At 42.3% G+C, this 18,594-nt stretch overlaps 1 protein-coding gene across 4 annotated transcripts in view; it reads right to left on the bottom strand.

Annotated features, from left to right (window-relative positions):
- Positions 1 to 18,594, bottom strand: part of CDH5 (cadherin 5) — a 243,126-nt gene that overhangs the window by 172,732 nt on the left and 51,800 nt on the right. Inside the window, exon 1 of one of the 4 annotated variants that reach the window (XM_078670393.1) lies at positions 3,778 to 3,837. The exons of the other annotated variants lie outside the window; for them this stretch is intronic. Coding sequence (XP_078526519.1) covers positions 3,778 to 3,779 — 2 coding nt within the window. The 5' untranslated portion in view covers positions 3,780 to 3,837. Of the gene's footprint in view, positions 1 to 3,777; positions 3,838 to 18,594 lie in introns of those variants that run through there. 4 annotated transcript variants of the gene reach the window in all.

Raw genomic sequence — 18,594 nt, 5'->3', positions numbered from 1 at the left:
CTATTTTCTTGCTAACTCCCTTGATCCTTTAGGTTCTTAGGTACCAGTGATAAGGATAGGTAAGTTAATGGTATAGGACCTAATAAGTAAAACTTATAAACTTGGTGGAAGGTGTAAAGGGCTTACCTGTTCAAAGTATGAAATAAATATTATATGGGCCCAGGTGAGTATAGTAAAACGAGCAGGTTAGACCACACTCCATCAGGGTGAAAGTGTCAAATTAATGTTTGGGCACTAAACATGCATGTATTATAAAGGAAAAGATGGTATTTCCTTAGACAAACGGGTTTTTATTTTAAAATCAAAATGGCTAGCTTTTGTTTGGAGGTATCCGGTTTTAATTTTCCAAATGAAAAAGAAAGCAAAATGTATATTTTCATAATCCATGAATCTTAGGTATGGGAACAAAATGACTGCATTTTCAAATATAATTTAAAGCAAATGTTTCAATAATTGTAAAGAACTAACAGAAAACCTACCTGGCAAAACTGGCACAGACTGTCTGCTCCAGAGTGCCCCTCATTCACTTTTTTGGTGGCAAAAAGGCAGCTATATTTAAGGTCTAGTCAGAACCTCTCCGCGCTAGGCCCCAGTGCCATCTTACCTGCCTGCCTATTGATAGTTATTCCCTGCTGCTGCCCAAATCTGTAGGATCTCAGGAACCTGAGAGACAGCACTACACTATGAACCTGTGAATCTTACCATCTCTTCTAAGAACAGCTGAGATGATGTAGCTTTTACGTTTTGTAACCCTGCTGCTTCCAAAGATGGTCTATTTTATACCATATGAATAACAATGTCCTTGAAAGGGGCCGAATGATAAAGAAATGTGTAAGTGTCAGTGCTATGGTAAATGACAGGCCATGTGAAATTGTAATTTCTGAACTGCCTGCATCAGCTAAGAATGTTCAGACTTTTTTTCCGTAGCCATAAGTATAATATAATTTTTTTTTAAATTAAGGAGCGATCAATAACAAGAGATAGAGGATACATAATATACCAACATTAAGAAATAACATAAATCCAAGCCTGATACAATAACCATAAACATACTAGGAAAATACTTTTTTCATTGAAACAGTTATTGTTATGCAAAATGTACCGCGTCACCACCATATTCCTAAAATTATAAGAAAACAGATGAACTTGCAACTCACGGGAGGATCCGGCTTAAGTTGCACACAATGGATGTAAAAGAAACGTTTTCCTTTGAAATGCAAACCTCAGAGAGTGGTATGCTGTCGCTTACAGGCCACTATATCTGTGTTTGTAGCCAATCATGAGAGGTTCGCAAATTTGACCAGAGTAATTAATATTAGGCAGGTTGTTTTGTGACCCCCTGCAGATGGTGATTTTGCAAAAAAAGTCTGGCTTCAAAAAGTCGGTACACAATTTGTGACCACGTTTTGCGACTAGTATTCATCTGGACTAAGAATTTATGGCACCAAGCTCTGAATATGCTGACATTTCAGAGGCAGCTGTCACTGGTAAATTTTACAAAGTTTACCTGAGGAAAATTGCATGGGGAGTGATAATGAAGGAAGTATTATTCTTGCTCCCCAGGATATTACCACCTCAGAGATGCACCACACTCACGTTTCTCGTTTTTTCCTTTGTAAATTGAAACAAATTGTTCTTAAGACTGGAAAGGATAAGCTGGGAGGGTTATTATCAAAGACGGGGAGCTCAGTAGCGAGTTTCTGCGATCAGTCTCACATCAGAGCAGCGTTAGTGGGGAGAGCAGAGAGTCCCTCCTGAGCGGGCGTCCAAGCGCAGGGCGTGTAATGGGTAGTGACGCGTCTGACACACGGTTGCGGAAAGAAGAGATTCCTCCCGCTCCTGCTAATCATGGAAGTCATGAGTCAGCAAACTCCTGGATTGCCCTGTCCAAGTGAATGGAACGTCTGGTTTGGAATATCAAAGCTGACGTCGCTCCGTACCTGACGTCTCTGCGTACCTGACGTTCGTTTATAGGGAGCGGAACCAGTAGGAACTGCTAACCGGAATGGGAATCAATGAGAGAGGGGACCCTGAATACGTTTCACACATTTTTCATTAAATTCTGCTAACTGAGATGACATGTGAAACCAGATTAAACATAAACATTACAGGCTGTGAAATATAAAATAAAGCCAGCATATACATTCAAAGACTGACATATACAGAATCCTCTGCACACTTCTGACATCTTCTAAGACCTTATTCAACATATCTGCAATGCACGTGCTCCATAAGAGTGCTGTTTAGCAGTAGATTAGGCGCTTTCCTCCTTATGTTTTATCTCATATATTTATGAAATGTATTATGATATATATATGGATTTGTTGAGCTATGCCTGGTAGTATGATAGTGTTATGTATGATTGTAGTTGTGTGTCTGATGATGGTTGAGTGCATGTTTTGAGTTTATTTTTTAACTTGTTTTCCGGGCTCCTGTTATCGAGTTGATTTACACCACTTGAAAAATTAATATACAAAAATATATTTGATCAATAAAAAGAATATGAACTAATGTTTTGTGGGACAATGTTCTTTTGATGTTTGAGGTATTACCCGATTATGAATTATTTGTTAAGGAGAGGTTCTCTGTTGTTGTTCTATTGTACCCTGCCTTCCTCTCCTTGAATGTTATGACTCAGGGACCCTCTATTGTTTTGCATAGTAGTAGATTCCACCATGTGTCTCCTAATCTTTCTGTCGATCTTCCCACCCATACATCCTTCCACCACCCCACTCTAATATGCCCTCCACAGTAGAAGAAAAGTGATTTGTAGTCAACATCCCATTTATACTAACATCCAAGTAAACGTTGGATTATTTACCTCAGGAACACATTAAAGAATCCACACAAATCTAACACGAAGGGGCAGATTTACTATTTTTTCACGTAGCGCACTGCAGCAGCCACAAATGCTGCGGTGCGCTACGTGAAAAGGAGAAAGGTGGAGAGCGCCCTATTTACTAAAATAAGCTACTCTCCTCCCCTCTCACTAGTGCAGGCACTGAAATCAGCTGCTGTGCACCACGGAGACACCTTTGCGCCATGGTGCTAGGATGTCTCTGTGAGTCTAGTATAGCTTTTGTACTGGAAGGAATCCTTCCAATACAAAATACTATGCACAGACTCACTTTAACCATGTTCCCACTTTGTATGTGTGCTGTAAAGTGCAGCACTCATGCAAAGTCAGAAAAGGAAGGAGAATTTTTTTTTTGGGCAGAGTTTTATATAGCGCGAACTAGACCCGAACCGAATCGGGTATCAGAGCGCTTTACATAGCATCAGTTACGTTACATGAGGACACACATTCATTTTAGGAACGGGGAGATTAAGTGATTTGCCCAGAATCACAGGAGGTTTTGGCGTCGTTACCGAGACTTGAACCCAGATCTCCAGGTCCAAGGTCGAGCGCCCAAGCTGTTAGGCTCCTTAGAAAGGGCTCCGTTTTCTCACGCTAAACTCAATCTACTTTATTTAATAAATAAAGTTTTGCGTGAGAAACCATTGATGGTTGCATGTGAACGCCCATACCCCACCCTTGGTATGCCCCCATGGCGTAAGGTAATTCAAAGCAGTGCTATGCGCTGCTTCGCATTACTTTGCCGTTATTTCCTGCACTATACAAGTTTAGCGCTGGAAAATTAATTGAGAACAAAATTGCACCGTCACTTTTGTTCTGCAAACACGGCACAAAGTCTTAGTAAATCTTCCTCTTAATGTCACCATGTTACTACTTATTCCATCTTAGATCACAGCAGATCTACCAGTGAATGTACTTACATAGGTCAGACTGCAACACAGTTGCCGACACAGCCGCACCTAAAATCCTCTCTCACCAATGCGCAGATGCACCTTTAATGTAAAGGATCAGACTGTGGCATCTGCATGACTTTATTACTGCAAAACATATGGGAAATAGGAAAATAGACCTAGTTACTCACAGTAATTGGCAGGGAGTACTTTGGCATCAAACCTGCACAGGCTAATTTCCGTAATGTACAGGATTTCATGGGCACTAACATTTATTAAATTCACACATTGCAATATTTAGTAATGATGATGATCTCCAATTATTTTTAATAAACCATTATATATATATTACACTTGTATTTGAGTATCTTTGCAAGTATTTTTCAAGCCACAAAGTGTAGCCATAGACCCAACTACAAGGGGGACCTGCAGTTCTGCTAATGAGAATACAGCTACAGCTCTGAGTGCTTAAAGAAAATATGGCAAGCTCTTCTGGAGTTCCTCTCTCGAGTTGGTAGTGGTTTGCACACTGTCCAAGTAAGAACACTTGCTCTAGTAGGGTAAGTAAGGTACACACTAAGAATAACTCATGCTTACCCCCTTGGTAGCTTGGCAAGAGCAGTCAAGGTTATCCTCGGACGCAATGTGTAAAGTATTTGTACACGCACGCACAGTAACCCAGTGAAAACACCACTGACGTACTCTACACCAGTTTAGTACCCAATATTTATTTGAGTAAACAAGACTAAAATGACAATAATCCAACATACACAAATGAAGTTATGACATTTTCAGTATTAAGTAAAGTTCTAGTTCTTAGGAAAACAATAGCTCCGACTGGGAGTATTGGGTCGCGCTTTGACAGGATAAATCCCCAAGCTGGCTGGATACAGGAGTCCAACAGACCCCAGCACAGTTCTTTGGATATGTCAAAACCCTATGATGATGCGAGGAGCAGGGGAGATAAGGTGTCGCGAAATCAGGTGATGTGTCGGTTCCTTACTGCTGTGCAGGGTCGTTGGCACATTGGCCCTTGGGGGTGGTGTGTTGTGTTGAGGAGTTGAGGCATCACTGTAGCAAGTAAGGTGTCCGTTCCTGGAGGTGATGCAGAGTTGTTGAGCCGCTAACACCAGGGGCGATGCAAGGCACAGGGGAGGTGATGCGTCGGTTGCAGGTGCGATTCATTGGTTCCTTACTGCTGTGCAGTATCAATGATGAAGTTGGCGGACAAGCTGCAAGTCTTCAGTTTTGCGGCATCAAGGTCAAACCACTGGTCCGCAGCTCCAGAGTCGAAGCAGTGCGTCACAGACATAGGTGGTGAAGTTCTCGGGACTCCTGCAGTAGCGGTTTTTGAAGAGTCGGTGGCATCGTCAGAGCCTGCGTTGTAAGTCGCAGTCATTGCGTCGAGCGCCATGGCTGTCGTGCAGGCAGTGGCTCAGCATCAGAACTGCAGACAGGCATCGGTTCTAAAGTAGATTGCCGTTGTTATTTACTTGTAGCACGGAAACTCGTTCCATGGGCCCAGGAACAGGAATTGGCGTCACTTGGCAAGCAGGGGTCTCAGCAGATGCGCCCAGGTACTACAGGTGAAGTCTTTGATTTCCTTAAGACTTTCAATAGGAGGATGTAGAGAGCAAAGTCCATCCCTCGCAGTCCCAGGACAGAAGCAGCAGGACAACAAAGCAAAGCAAATGGCAATGTGGCAGTCACTCCTGGCAGTACAACAGCTCTTCTTCCTTGCAGAATGTCATTAGGCCAGAAGCATTCAGAGTATATAGTGTCAGACGTCCAGTATTTATACCCAGTCAAACCTTTGAAGTATGGAGACTTCAAAGGAACATATTTGTAGTGTACAAGACCCTGCCATTCCTGGCCCTGGCTCCAGACACACTACTGAGTATGGAGACTTTGCGTGGGGACAGGCACAGCTCTGTTCCGGTGCAAGTGTCAGCTCCTCCCACCACTCTAGCTCAGGAAGGCTCATCAGCCTGGCGATTGGCCATCAGGATATGCAAGAAACACGTCAGCTCCCTTTGTGTGTGACTTTCTAGAGTGCATTCACAAAGCCTAACTGTCATCCAACCCAGACGTGTATTCTAGGGACAGGCAGAGGTACAGAATGGTTAAGTAAGAAAAATGCAGACTTTCTAATAGCTGCAGCTTCAGACCTGCAATCTAATAACCACTTTCGCTAAAATATGTGTTTTTAAATTGTGAGTCTAGAGACACCAAACTCCAATTTTCTATCCATTACCAATTGGAAAATACACTGGTACGATGTGACCAGGCAGCTCCAATGCAAACTTATGGAAGTGAAAACAGAGTTTAGCAGTTTTCACTACCAGGACATGAAAAATTCACACTTACATGTCCTGCCTCTCAAATACACTGCACCCTGCCCCTGGGTTACCAAGGGCCTACCTTAGGGGTGCCAAACATGGACTAAAAAAGAAGGTTTGGGCCTGACAAGTGGGTACACTTGCCACGCCAAAATGGCAGTTTAAAACTGCACACACAGGCATTGCGATGGCAGGCCGGAAACAGGTTTGTGAGGCTACTCATGTGGGTGGCACAATCAGTGCTGCAGGCCCACTAGTAGTATTTGAGTTACCAGCCCTGGGCACACATAGTGCACTGTACTAGGAACGTACTAGTAAATCAAGTATGTCAATCATAGAGAGACCAGTTACCATCAGGTTTTAGACCCGGGCACTCTACTTGAGGACTGGTCAGCAGTGGTCAATGCCCAGAGTCCTAAGGCCAGCAAAAACAAAAGTCAGCACACAGTCAAAAACAGGAAGTCAGAAGCAAAAAGACAGGGGAAACCATGCCAAAAGATGCCAGATCTAACAGATGCCTCATCATAAGACTGAATGGATGGCTTTTTATCAGGGGTTCGGCTTATGAACTTATCCATACTGGGTTTGGATTTTCAATATTATGGTACTGCTTCACATGTAGCTCCCAAACAGAGGACAGGTATTGTCTAAGTAAAGAAAGCAGGAGCTATATCTTGTGTTTTTATTTTTGGCATATTATATATCAAGGAAAAACACCCCTCCCCTAAAACACAATCTCAAAATGAGGGAAGGTTGAATTGGCCTTGCTGGAATTTAAAATGATAATCTGTACATCATACCAAATGTATTACATATAAAAGTAATTTTCAGGGGAAAAATTAATGTTTGATCACTAACCAGTCCGGGTGCACAAAACACAGACTAGCTTGCACCCTGACCATAGTACGGTACACAGACATAATTTCGACTCCAAAAATATCGACATACACAAATATCGAGTCAAAAATATAGACTAGACAAAATATCGACCAGACATAATATCGACTACAAAAATATCGATTACTATCGATATTAATAGCAAAAATATCGAATCAAAAATATAGACTAGACATAATATCGAGTAGATAGAATATAGACAACAAAAATATGTCAAATTAGGTGTTTTATAATTTGTAATAATTGTGTAATATAAATCTGTAGCGGGTTGTGGGTTTATAGGGGAATAGGGTGGGAAGTAATTTAAATATAATTATATAAATATGTAATATAATAGTAATTGTTAATTAATTAATAATTGTTAATTAATTAAATTATAATTGATAATTAATAATAATTGAATAATTGATAAATCATTACTTTTTACTATATTACTTTTTTTAGCGGGTTGTGGGTTTATAGGGGAATAGGGTGGGAAGTAATTTAAATTTAATTAATTAAATATGTAAATTAATAATAATTGATCATTAATTATTATTTGGTAAATAATTAAAATATAATTGGTAATTATAAATATTTAAAGAATAAATAAATAATAATTAGTAAATTAATTTCTGTAGTGGGTTGTGAGTTTATAGGGGGATAGGGTGGGGAGTAATTTAATAACTAATTAAATATGTTAATTAATTAAATTTGTTAATTAATTAATAATTGACCATTAAATAAAATTTACTTCGTAAATAAAAGTAATTGGTTTTGGAAATTAAATTTAAGTTTTGGGTTTTTGGGTAAAGGGGTATTTTTAGGGTTCAGGGTCAGTTTTGGGTTTTTGGGTAAAGGGGTATTTTTAGGGTTCAGGGTCAGTTTTGGGTTTTTGGGTAAAGGGGTATTTTTAGGGTTCAGGGTCAGTTTTTAGTTTTTGGGTAAAGGGGTATTTTTAGGGTTCAGGGTCAGTTTTTAGTTTTCGGGTAAAGATGTATTTTTAGGGTTCAGGGTCAGTTTTTGGTTTTTGGGTAAAGGGGTATTTTTAGGGTTCAGGGTCAGTTTTTAGTTTTTGGGTAAAGGGGTATTTTTAGGGTTCAGGGTCAGTTTTTAGTTTTTGGGTAAAGGGGTATTTTTAGGGTTCAGGGTCAGTTTTTAGTTTTTGGGTAAAGGGGTATTTTTAGGGTTCAGGGTCAGTTTTTAGTTTTTGGGTAAAGGGGTATTTTTAGGGTTCAGGGTCAGTTTTTAGTTTTTGGATAAATGGGTATTTTTAGGGTTCAGGGTCAGTTTTTAGTTTTTGGGTAAAGGGGCATTTTTAGGGTTCAGGGTCAGTTTTGGGTTTTTGGCGTACAGGGGTACAGTGTAAAAATAAAGTAAAATTAAATTAATTTAATGAAATTAAATTAAATTAAATTATATTATATTAATATGTTTATTTAATAATATGTTTATATATATATATATATATATATATATATATATGTATTATTTTTGGTGATATAATTTTTTTATTTATATTAATTATTTATTAATATTACATTTATTTAATAATTATTTCTAAGTTTATATTAAATATATTTATATATATTATTTTTAACTTAATTTTAAGACATTTAAAAAAATCGATATTTTTACAGTATATATTTTTGTAAGTCGATATTTTGGAGTCGATATTTTGGTACTTACCTGTTTGAAGATAGGCTGTCGATATTTTGTACTTCGATATTTTTGACTCGATATTTTTGTATGTCGATTTTTTTGATTTCGATATTCTGTCATTGATCCCATAGTACATCAGGGGCCTATTTCGCAATCCCTGCCTCCCCATGGAACAGAATGAAATGCTTGTGTGCAATCACTTTTTGAAAATATTTCTCTGTTCTCATGTTTTGTGATAATGAAACTAAACAGAATCAGGCTAAATACTGGCAGTACATGTGTAGACTGTCACTCCCCGCACAGTGAACATTAACTCTCGAGGACAGTGCTCCAATTTAAGATCCATTTACTAACATATGAAATAGCGGAAAATGTACGCACATTGAAATGCGTAGGCCTGCTTCGCAATCTTGGCTCTCCTACTGGACCAAATTGTTTGAAATAGGGCAAATAACAGTTCCTCTATTCATTTTTAGGTCTCAACTAGACAGCGTATGCGCTGTCTAAAAGAGACATGTTGTGTTTAATCTGCGGGCTTCAGCCTGCCTTTAGGCTTCCCATTTGCTCGCTCCATCATTTGTCTCATATTCTTTGTCAGCATTTGTTCCCGGCATGCATGGTTATGCCTCTATTTGTGCTTAGCCCTCCCTCCCAGAGCATTGACCAAGCACTTGTAAACATCCACTGCTTCTGTTTTTACGAACATTTAGGACCTAATTTTTTCTTTCTTTTTTAGCACTCTACAGTGCTTGTGCTTTTGCCAGCTCCATCTTGTCTCACCCGCCCTTATGCCTCAACCACAGATCACCCCCTCCCCGTTTCTGCTGTTCCCTTCATTGCTGCTTTTCATTTTACCCAACTCCTGCCTCCGTCCCTGCTTGCCCCATCCACAAATCATACCCTCTCCCAACCCTGTCACTGCTTTAAACCCCCAATGTAGTCTTTTTTGTTCTTGTGTTGTACTGCCTTTTAATGTCCCGTTAGTGTATATCTGACGTGCTGATTGGAGCATATGTGGATGACTGCTATTACTTGGCACATGTGAAGTTTCTGTTTATTTTCCTTGAGTGTGGGTACTAAGTGTGTGTGTGTTTACACCATATGTGGTTGTTTGGTAATTATGCTTATGGCTGGAAAATCAGCTCTCAAGTGAATGGGGTATGTGTTATCACAGGTCATGTTAGAGCTTCTAAACTACTTGTGTCTTAAGCTGTAATTCCATAGCCACATTTCTCATGTCTGAAATTATTGAACTGTTCATATCTCACCTTGCTGCTTCTCATTTCATGGGATAGGACTCTATTTTTTAAAATTTCTCCTGTTGGGACACTTTCTTGTTTTTTCTGCATTCACCTGTGAATTGTTTCCATATGCCATTTTTCCTTAACTTGAATTCTTTTCAAAGGAGCCAGACTGATTCTTGATGTCATCAAAGTGTGCCTGACCCTCAGTATCCATGACAAAAGTAATCCTTTTAATGTGGTTGTCAATGTGATGTATTTACTCATGTTCACTACTGTAAATCCGCTTAACACTTTGATTCTATTTTTTTGCACAGTTGTATATAGCACCATCACTACCCGAAGGTAGTGGGGTGCTTTACATTAGCACCAGCTACCTTTTTGGTGGCGTTTTATATAGCATGAACACTACCCAAAGGTATTGGAGTGCTTTACATTAGCACCTGTTTCTTTACATAAGGACACATTTATTTTTGTAGGCACCGGGAGATTAAGTGATTTGCCCAGAATCAAGGATGTTAAGCAGACACCGAAACTCGAACCCAGTTTCCCAGCTCCATAGTCAGCAGTTCTGGCCCTTGTGCCACATCCTCTCCTGAAAGGAAGCCATATCATCTACTTAGGCTCTGCCTAAGTTCCACATCTTGTGATAAGGATAAACCACTTTATTTCCCCATGGCAGCCCGCATTTATTTTATTTTATTTTTTTTTAATTTTATTTGCAGAGTTTTATATAGTGCTGGCTAGACCCGCAGGTATCAGAGCGCTTTACATGAGGATTAACCAGTTACAAAATTGCCAGTTACAGGAGCCTAGTATAACATAGAGAAAAAAGGTGTTACGCAGTAACATGAGTTACTAGAGCATAGCTTAACATATACACACATTCTATGGAGTATAGAAGGAAGAGGGGAAGAGTAAAATGTGGTTGGAAAGAAGATCAAGTCCGGAAAGACCGGCAAGGGGAAAGAAATTCAGGAGAATCAAAAATACAGAGTGAAAGTCAAACAAGCCGATTGATTCGTCGGAAGGCGGGGGAGGAAGGAGACACGGCAGAGAGACGAAGGAAAGTCTGTCCAATGTCCGGCTGCGTAGGTGACGGCCGAGGGGGTGATCCACAGCCCATCTCCTCTATAGCTACCTAGGTACCTCCACCGGGCATCGGCCAAAGTTGTAGTTGACTTTGCTGTTGGTTGCCCATCCACCTCCCGCCCGTGGCTGCTTGCCCTGCTGAACTTCGTGGCACAGATCCCCTACTCCCCCGACTTTGCTTTTCACATTTTTATTGTGCAGTATTATATACCGCCAACACCACCCGAAGGTATTGGAGCGCTTTACATTGGCACCAGTTAATTTACACAAGGACACATTCATTTTTGAATGCACAACGAGATTAAGTGATTTGCCCAAAATCAAGGATGTTAGGCCTGCGCCGAAAACTCAAACTCGGTTTCCCTGCTCCATAGTTAGCAGATTTGGCCCTTATGCCACATCCTCTGCCGAAAGGAAGCCATATCAGCTCCCTAGGCTTTGCTTCAGCTCCACATCTTGTGATTATGGATAAATCACGTAATCTCCCCGTTTCTAAACACAACAAGCATTGGCAAAGCCTGTAGGTTTCACCTGTGTGAAATCTATTGGTTTTAGGTCTCGGCTAGACAGCTCATGCGCTGCTCAGCTAGACAGCCATTCGCTGCCTCAAAGAAACATGTTATCTTCTATCTGTGGGCCTACAGGCCGCCCATCTACTACCATTGGTAAACTTCAGCTTTGCTCTTATTCTCTTTGATGCCATTCGTCATGGCATGCGGAATTTATGCCCTTTTCTTGTGTTTGGCCCTCCCATGGCGCATGAACCATGTACATGTCTCCTTAACACTGCTCCTGGTTTGAACAGCTATTTTTTCTTTCTTTTCAAGCACTCCATAGGAGTACTTGGGTTTTTTGGGCCATCTCCCTTGTACACATACACACTTACCAGTAAAATGCATGCATGTGTACATAAACAGATGCATTTCTTAAAAAATTGTTACAACCCAAACAGTACTTTTTTTTTTTTTTTGCATGATCTGATGGTATTGGTGCTTTCGTTCCAGCCCCGTATTTCCATAGTCTCCCTTGTACACATACCACTAAAATGCATGCATGTTTACATAAACAAATGCATTTCTGAAACAAGTTATTAAAACATGAACAACACTTTTTTTTTGCACGATCCATTGGTATTGGAGTGCTTGTCCCATCCTCCAAATTGCCATAGCACAAACACAAGCCAATGGTATTGGAGCGCTTTAAGTGCTCACCAGTTACATTCCATAATGACACATTAATTTTTGTCACTGATCCCGCTTCAATTAAGGTATTTTTTCACCCTTCATTTTTGCTTCTTGCCGCCCTCTTCCGTCGTTGCTTGCCCATCTCTCCGTCCCCTCCTGCTTCCCTGCTTGACTCGCCCCCATTACCTCCCTCGTCCCTGCTGCTTTTATTATTTATTTGTCTTTTGCAAGATCCAATGTTATTGGAGCGATTGTTCTGTCCTCCGTCTTACCATAGTGCTAACAGCAGCCTATGGTACTGGAGCGCTTTAAGTGCTCCCCAGTTACATTACACAATGACACATTAATTGTTGTATGCAGTGGGAAGTATAAGTGATTTGGCCAAAATCCCAAACTGTTCAGCTGACCCCGAAATTCGAACCTGGAATCTCCAGTTCGACTGTCAGCAGCTCGGGCATTTACACCACCGTTGGATCGTGCAAAAAAAATAATAATAATAAAAGCAGCAGCGATAAATGATGTACTGTGTAACGTCAGTTTCTTCATGTCTAAATATAAATAACTATAGGATAATTTGTCCTAACTGATTAGACTACATTAAGCCTCCCTGAGTTAAAACATATTGGGTCTCTTTCTTCCCTTGACATTGTGTCTATGATCAGCACTTGGATTTCCACCACCATCGATTTTACTTCTTTTTTCTTTGCTGTTGACCTTGACATTTTACAATAATAATCTGCACTTTCCCTAACACTGGGCATGATTTAGAACTGGATCTAAAGCAATGGGGTAACCCAGTATCCCCCAGAAACTGGGCATGTATGATACATATGACAATCGGTTCTGCCGGGTCAAAGCAATTTCTTTGTGGTTTTAAATACACAATACAATTAACGTAATTGAAATACAACGTGCACTTGAACACAATAGAGAAAAAAGAAAATAATCTCATTAGAAAAGGTGTTTTACTTTTTTTTTGCAAAATTTGAAACAGAGACAAGAATTATCGAGACATAAAGCCTGTCCGATAACTTAATTAAAAAACGGCGCATGTGAACGTGACTATAGTGACATAGTGAGTGAAGTGATAAGGCGACAAAATTAGTGTATTATACAAAAAGGTGAACAATTACTGTACAAATAATTTCGCAGGGAGATACTAAGAAACAAAGTCCATTTATAATGAAGCCGGTCACCCTACCCCAGTAAGTGAATTACATGAATTAATCTGTTAGGGGACCTAATGTATGGACAAAGGAGCTGTCGACGTTTCGACCCTGACAAACTGCATTGATTGAGGATGTTAACACGGGTCTTCTTCAGGACAAATAAAGGGACAGCCGATAATCTTGCGATTTCTACAGTGTAATTGATTCTCAACCCCAAAGCCTTGGGTAGAGTAATTCAAGGGTAAAGTTCAATCAATGGAAGGGCTTGGTACCCTGTCAATGAATGACAAGTAGCCGAGGGACTCCAAGCTGCTCAATAGTTCTCAGTCAAATCCGTAGTAAACAGTCAAGAGAACGACGAATCAATGGCTGGAGTGGCGAATGCAATTCAAGCCAAACCGTAAATACACAGAGTACATCGTAAAGGAAGCTCAAGGATGCCTAGTGACGTATGAGTCATAAAAACCTCGTTGAGTGTACTGCTAGGACTGAGAATTCTTCGCCTAGCAGACACATAAATCAAGCCATGCGCCACATCGTAATGAATCGGAGCTGCATTTGGCATCTGATGGCTGACTGGTGGTAGGAATCCATTTCACAGAGTGTTGGTAGAAGAGTGGAAAATTGTGGTTACTGTGCTAGAAAACGTTGTTAGACACTAGACTTCATAGAATGATCATCATATGGTGGTATTGAGCTCTTCACAGTCAGTGTCTAGGGCCATTTTTGGATTTACTGTATTTGGTTTCTTTGTCTAATAGTTTTCCTCAGTTTTGTGGTACCATTCTTGGTGATTCGTTTTATGCCTGTGCTTCTTCCAGTTTTTTTGTGGAACTTGTGTTTTTCCTTGCCTCATCTTCTGAGCGAGTGTTCTTTTTGGGCATTAATTGGTATCTCCCCAAAGTCTATCCAGACAATCTATGGTTTGCTGATGTAGTAACATGGAAGGTTGTCCTTTGCATCCATTCTTCCCCTAGAAGGATAAGGGGCCATTTTGCACAAAGTGCCCTGGGGGTGCAATAGGCATATGCGCCCGCTTTGTGCGCTCTTGGGGCACCTTGGTATTACAGAAGGGGCTAAAAGCGCTTGTGCGGCCCCTTCAGTAATACCGATAGTGCTGGCGCACATAAAGTGTCAGCGCTATCTTCAGAGGGCGTTCCCTCATTTGCATCGGGGTGTGCCCCATACAAATGAGGGAATCCTTTAGTCTCCGTGCCTGTGCCGTATTACAGACGCGGGCACAGAGGCAAGGAAGCTCTCAGGAGGTGCACTGTCCGTGCGCCCCCTGATGGCAGCCCTAGGGAGGGGGTGAAGGGTGACCCATGGACCCCCCCGGACTTCCCATTGCAGGCAGGTGCAGTTACTGACTGCTCCCACCTGCAAGGGGATCTCAAATCCCCTTTAGAAGTTCAGGCAGGTTGCCACCTGCACTGTGAAAACATGGAGCAGCTTTAAAGCAGCCGCTCCGTTTTACACATGAATGCGCTGACCCCAGGGTAGCGTGAGTTTGTGGCTGCCCGGGGGGCAGTGCAGTCACCATAATGCAGCACATTTTTTTACTGGATTGCGCTGGGCGCACCTTTTGAAAGGTGTGTCCAGTGCAATCCAGGAAAATGTTCTGCCTCTGTAATGTGGCCCCAGGTGATAACACTGCATCTTGCAATTAACAACAAGGCACCGCATCCACTGTGAGATGTTCCAGCATAATACAATTCAATAATACTCATGCCTTTGAGCAAGACTGTGAGAAAGGGCAAAAATATCACTTTCACCCAGGGGCTAAATTAGAGACAGGGCACACTGACCCACTCTGCGCCTTGGTCCACCTGTAAGTGTGTACTCCAAGTGCAGACTGGCACAATACGCCTTATGAGCTGTTCATATTGCAGACGTGAAGTGGTGCATACATTATGAACAGGGCATTAGTGAAAGTCGCAGTGGCTGTGTCAAGCTGCTAGTCTGCCTTTCTCTGCAGGTGGTAGCCTGGCCTCTCCTTTAGAGGGAAGCCGGGATCCCACTGCAGGCAGACATAGGGGTCTATTATGATGGCGGTGAATCCGCATCCTCCGGGCCGGTGGAAGCCACCGCCCGCCCGGAGGATGCGGATTTACCACCGCGGTCCCTGACAACACCACCACCAGATTAGGATGGCGGTGGGATCAGCGGCGGATGGCAGGTCCGTCCGCCGCTGATCCGCGGGGTGTAGACCGCTATTTGGTGGCGGTGTCTGCAAGACACCGCCAGCCAAATTAGGAAGCGTGTGTAAACATGCTTTTCCGCGGCGGGTTTTCCGCCGTGGAAAATCATGTGGACCTTTGCTTCTGGGGGGCCCTTGCGGGCCCCCAGGGTGAAGGGGTGGGTGGGGGTGCACATGGGGGGTACCTATGGTACCCCCCTGCATGTGCATGCACACAGCGGCAGGCACCGCGCGGTGCCTGCCGCTGTGTGCATGCAAATGCAATGCATGCATTTTTAACATTGCGGCAGGTGCTGCTTGAAGCAGCACCCGCCGCAATGTTAAACATACAGGATGTGACTGCCAGGGTGGCGGTCACATCCTAATTGGCATGGAGGGAATGCCGCTGCCCTTGCGAACGGTCCCTCCACCTCGGGGTGGCGGACGGACGCAAGTCCGTCCGCCATCCTAATCGACCCCTATGTCAGTGACTACAGTCACCTGTAAGGGGGTAACCCACTGCCTCTCCCGATGGCGGTCATCCAGGGACACACGGACTGTGCAACATTTAATTATGCCTGCTGAATGCCTCTTTGCCAGTGCACCCTCATCTGTAATATGGTATGGTGCAAAAGATATTCTCATGTGCATTTGCAAGGGAAGAAATGCCCCATTGAGATCACACCAGCACACATTTAGTACCCACACAAACCATATTGCAGACGGGGAAGAGCAAGCATCTTTGGTCCCTTTTGTAATGCTAGAGTAAACTGGGGTTCATAAAATGGGCAACTCATCTGTTGCCCATTCAGGACACCTTGAATTATACTTTACAACAAGAGCTTAACCGCATGCGCGCTAGCGGTTTTCCCGCTGCGCGCTGCATTTTTTAAAAAGCCACGTTACATGACGAGCTCAGCTCGTCATGAGCGTACGGGCGTCGTCACTCATGACGAGCTGAGCTCGTCATGAGCGTGGAAGTGGTTAAGAAGACAAATGCCTGCCTACCTTTGGTAAAAGTAGAGGTGACGGGGACAAAATAAATGTGCTGATTGCACCTTGAGCGAAGTTGGGGTCACTGTCTAACCTCCTGGCCCATGTGCTAGGCCTGAAGGATGCTGGGGCTACTAATGCTCGTTGGTACCTAGCTCTATTGATGACCCTTAGTGACATTACTGCTTAGCACCACTGATGTTCACTACTCTGAGTTGCCTTTGCTGCTCATTACTGAGTTTGAGCCATTGATGATCATATCTGTCCGGATCCACTAACCATTATTAGAATATTGGGATATTGAACGCTCCACTGATGACAATAGGTGACTCAGAGCCAATAATGGCTGATACAGACATTCTCCTGCAATCTTTCTGTTTCTCACATTTTAATTTAGAACATTCAACCCTCAGTTAGTATAATGTTCTAATGGCATTATAGACCACTGTCAAGGGCTATCATTGTCATTAAAGACCCTGAACTTGAGTTATAGGCCTGCGATGCAGGCAATATCAAGTCTTTCAGAAACAGGCGGCCAATATTGATGCTCCGATATGGATGATTATGTTGTGAATCACTAGCATCTATGGCAAGTGAGTCCCACTCCTGTCTGACAATACTGAAACTCATTGAGCCTGGGGACATCATTGCTTATTGAATCAGTGTCCGTTTGGGGTTTACACTGACTGGGCCTGTTAATACTCAGAACGAGGTGGCATTAATAGCCATTAATGTCTGGGGCCATTGATGCTTATCAAAGCTCGGGCCATGTTGGCTCATTCCTGCCACGGGACATGCAGCCTACTTAAGTCCAAAGGCCGCTGAGGCTAATAGATTGGGATTGGAACTACAAAATACTCACTGGGAAAGACCTGCGTTAAGATTTTGTTAAGTTTGAGAGGGGTGAATAATACCTAGAAAGCAAAACCCCAGGAGAATTAAAATAGCCTGTTAAGACAGTAACTTAACCTTAGCATCAATAAACCTCAATATAACCCCAAACATTATTTTACAAATAAAGTACAACACTATTTTCAAGCCTCGCAGGGATGCATACAGAGGTAACACTGCGTATAGGGTTATATTACCATTTTCAGAATGCTTCCTCCATCATCACCATGTGACCCAATGGTAAAAGTAGCAACGTTCCTGAAGCAGAGTCTAGTCACACTCAAACCATGGTCTCCTGGAGCCTTCAGGCATCCTTGAAATACACAAAGGCCTCATTGATTATGAGGCTGTGCCAAGAATGCGTCACTGTTTGAGACACTCCGGTGGCTCAGGGGTCTGCTCCATATTTACCAGGCAGCACTAAGCCACTTTGCGTGGCTTAATGTGGCCTTGTAAATATCGTGCCCTATAACGCAGTTTTCTGCGTTAAAGGGGTGTGCAATGAACGTTGCTGTGGGCGTTCCCAGTAACACCCATGGCTTTTTGACACTGCTCCAGATTTATGAGTATCTCTGAGGTAGCACCAAAAATGTAGGCCTCCCAGGGGAGGGGTAAAGAAGGCGCAACAAGGAGAAATACCTTTATTTCTCATTGTTTTCCTTTTTCTATGTGTGCTGCACAGAGGAAAAAGCCTCGAGATTGTTTTTGTGCAAGCACTCTTGCACCATGGTGCACAGGTGCCTGCGTTGGCGCACGGCAGCCAGTGCAGGGGAAAGGGACGGGAATGCACCATATCTGATATGGCGCATTTTTGCCCTTTCCTTTTGCTGTACGGCAGCGCTGCAGGAAGGCTCCTTCTGTTTAAATGTACAAAATTAAAATAATCTAATTTTGCTTCAGAAGGTGATGTTGACTCTATTAAAGGTTTTGATTTCTGTTTAGAGTCACATTATTTGCACTCCTGCCATTTTTGTGTTTCTTTTACAGATTAGTACCCCGATTCCGAACCGGGTAGAGTGAATAGCCACACCAAATTTTTCGTATTGGTAATTCTGACCAGAAATATGATGAGCAGCAGTCATCCCTTATTGTCTATTATTTTTCCTGATGTAGGAGGGCCAAACAATGTTTTTCGCGGTAAACATCACTTACAACGAAACTTTTACAACGCACTACCATTACAACGCGGTCATTACAACGCAAACTATTACAACGCATTGCGCT

Source organism: Lissotriton helveticus, chromosome 12, assembly GCF_964261635.1.
Source record: "Lissotriton helveticus chromosome 12, aLisHel1.1, whole genome shotgun sequence".
NCBI classification, from domain to species: domain Eukaryota; kingdom Metazoa; phylum Chordata; class Amphibia; order Caudata; family Salamandridae; genus Lissotriton; species Lissotriton helveticus.
Note: the sequence above shows the minus strand (reverse complement) of the source record. Positions and strands in the feature narration are given on the sequence as shown.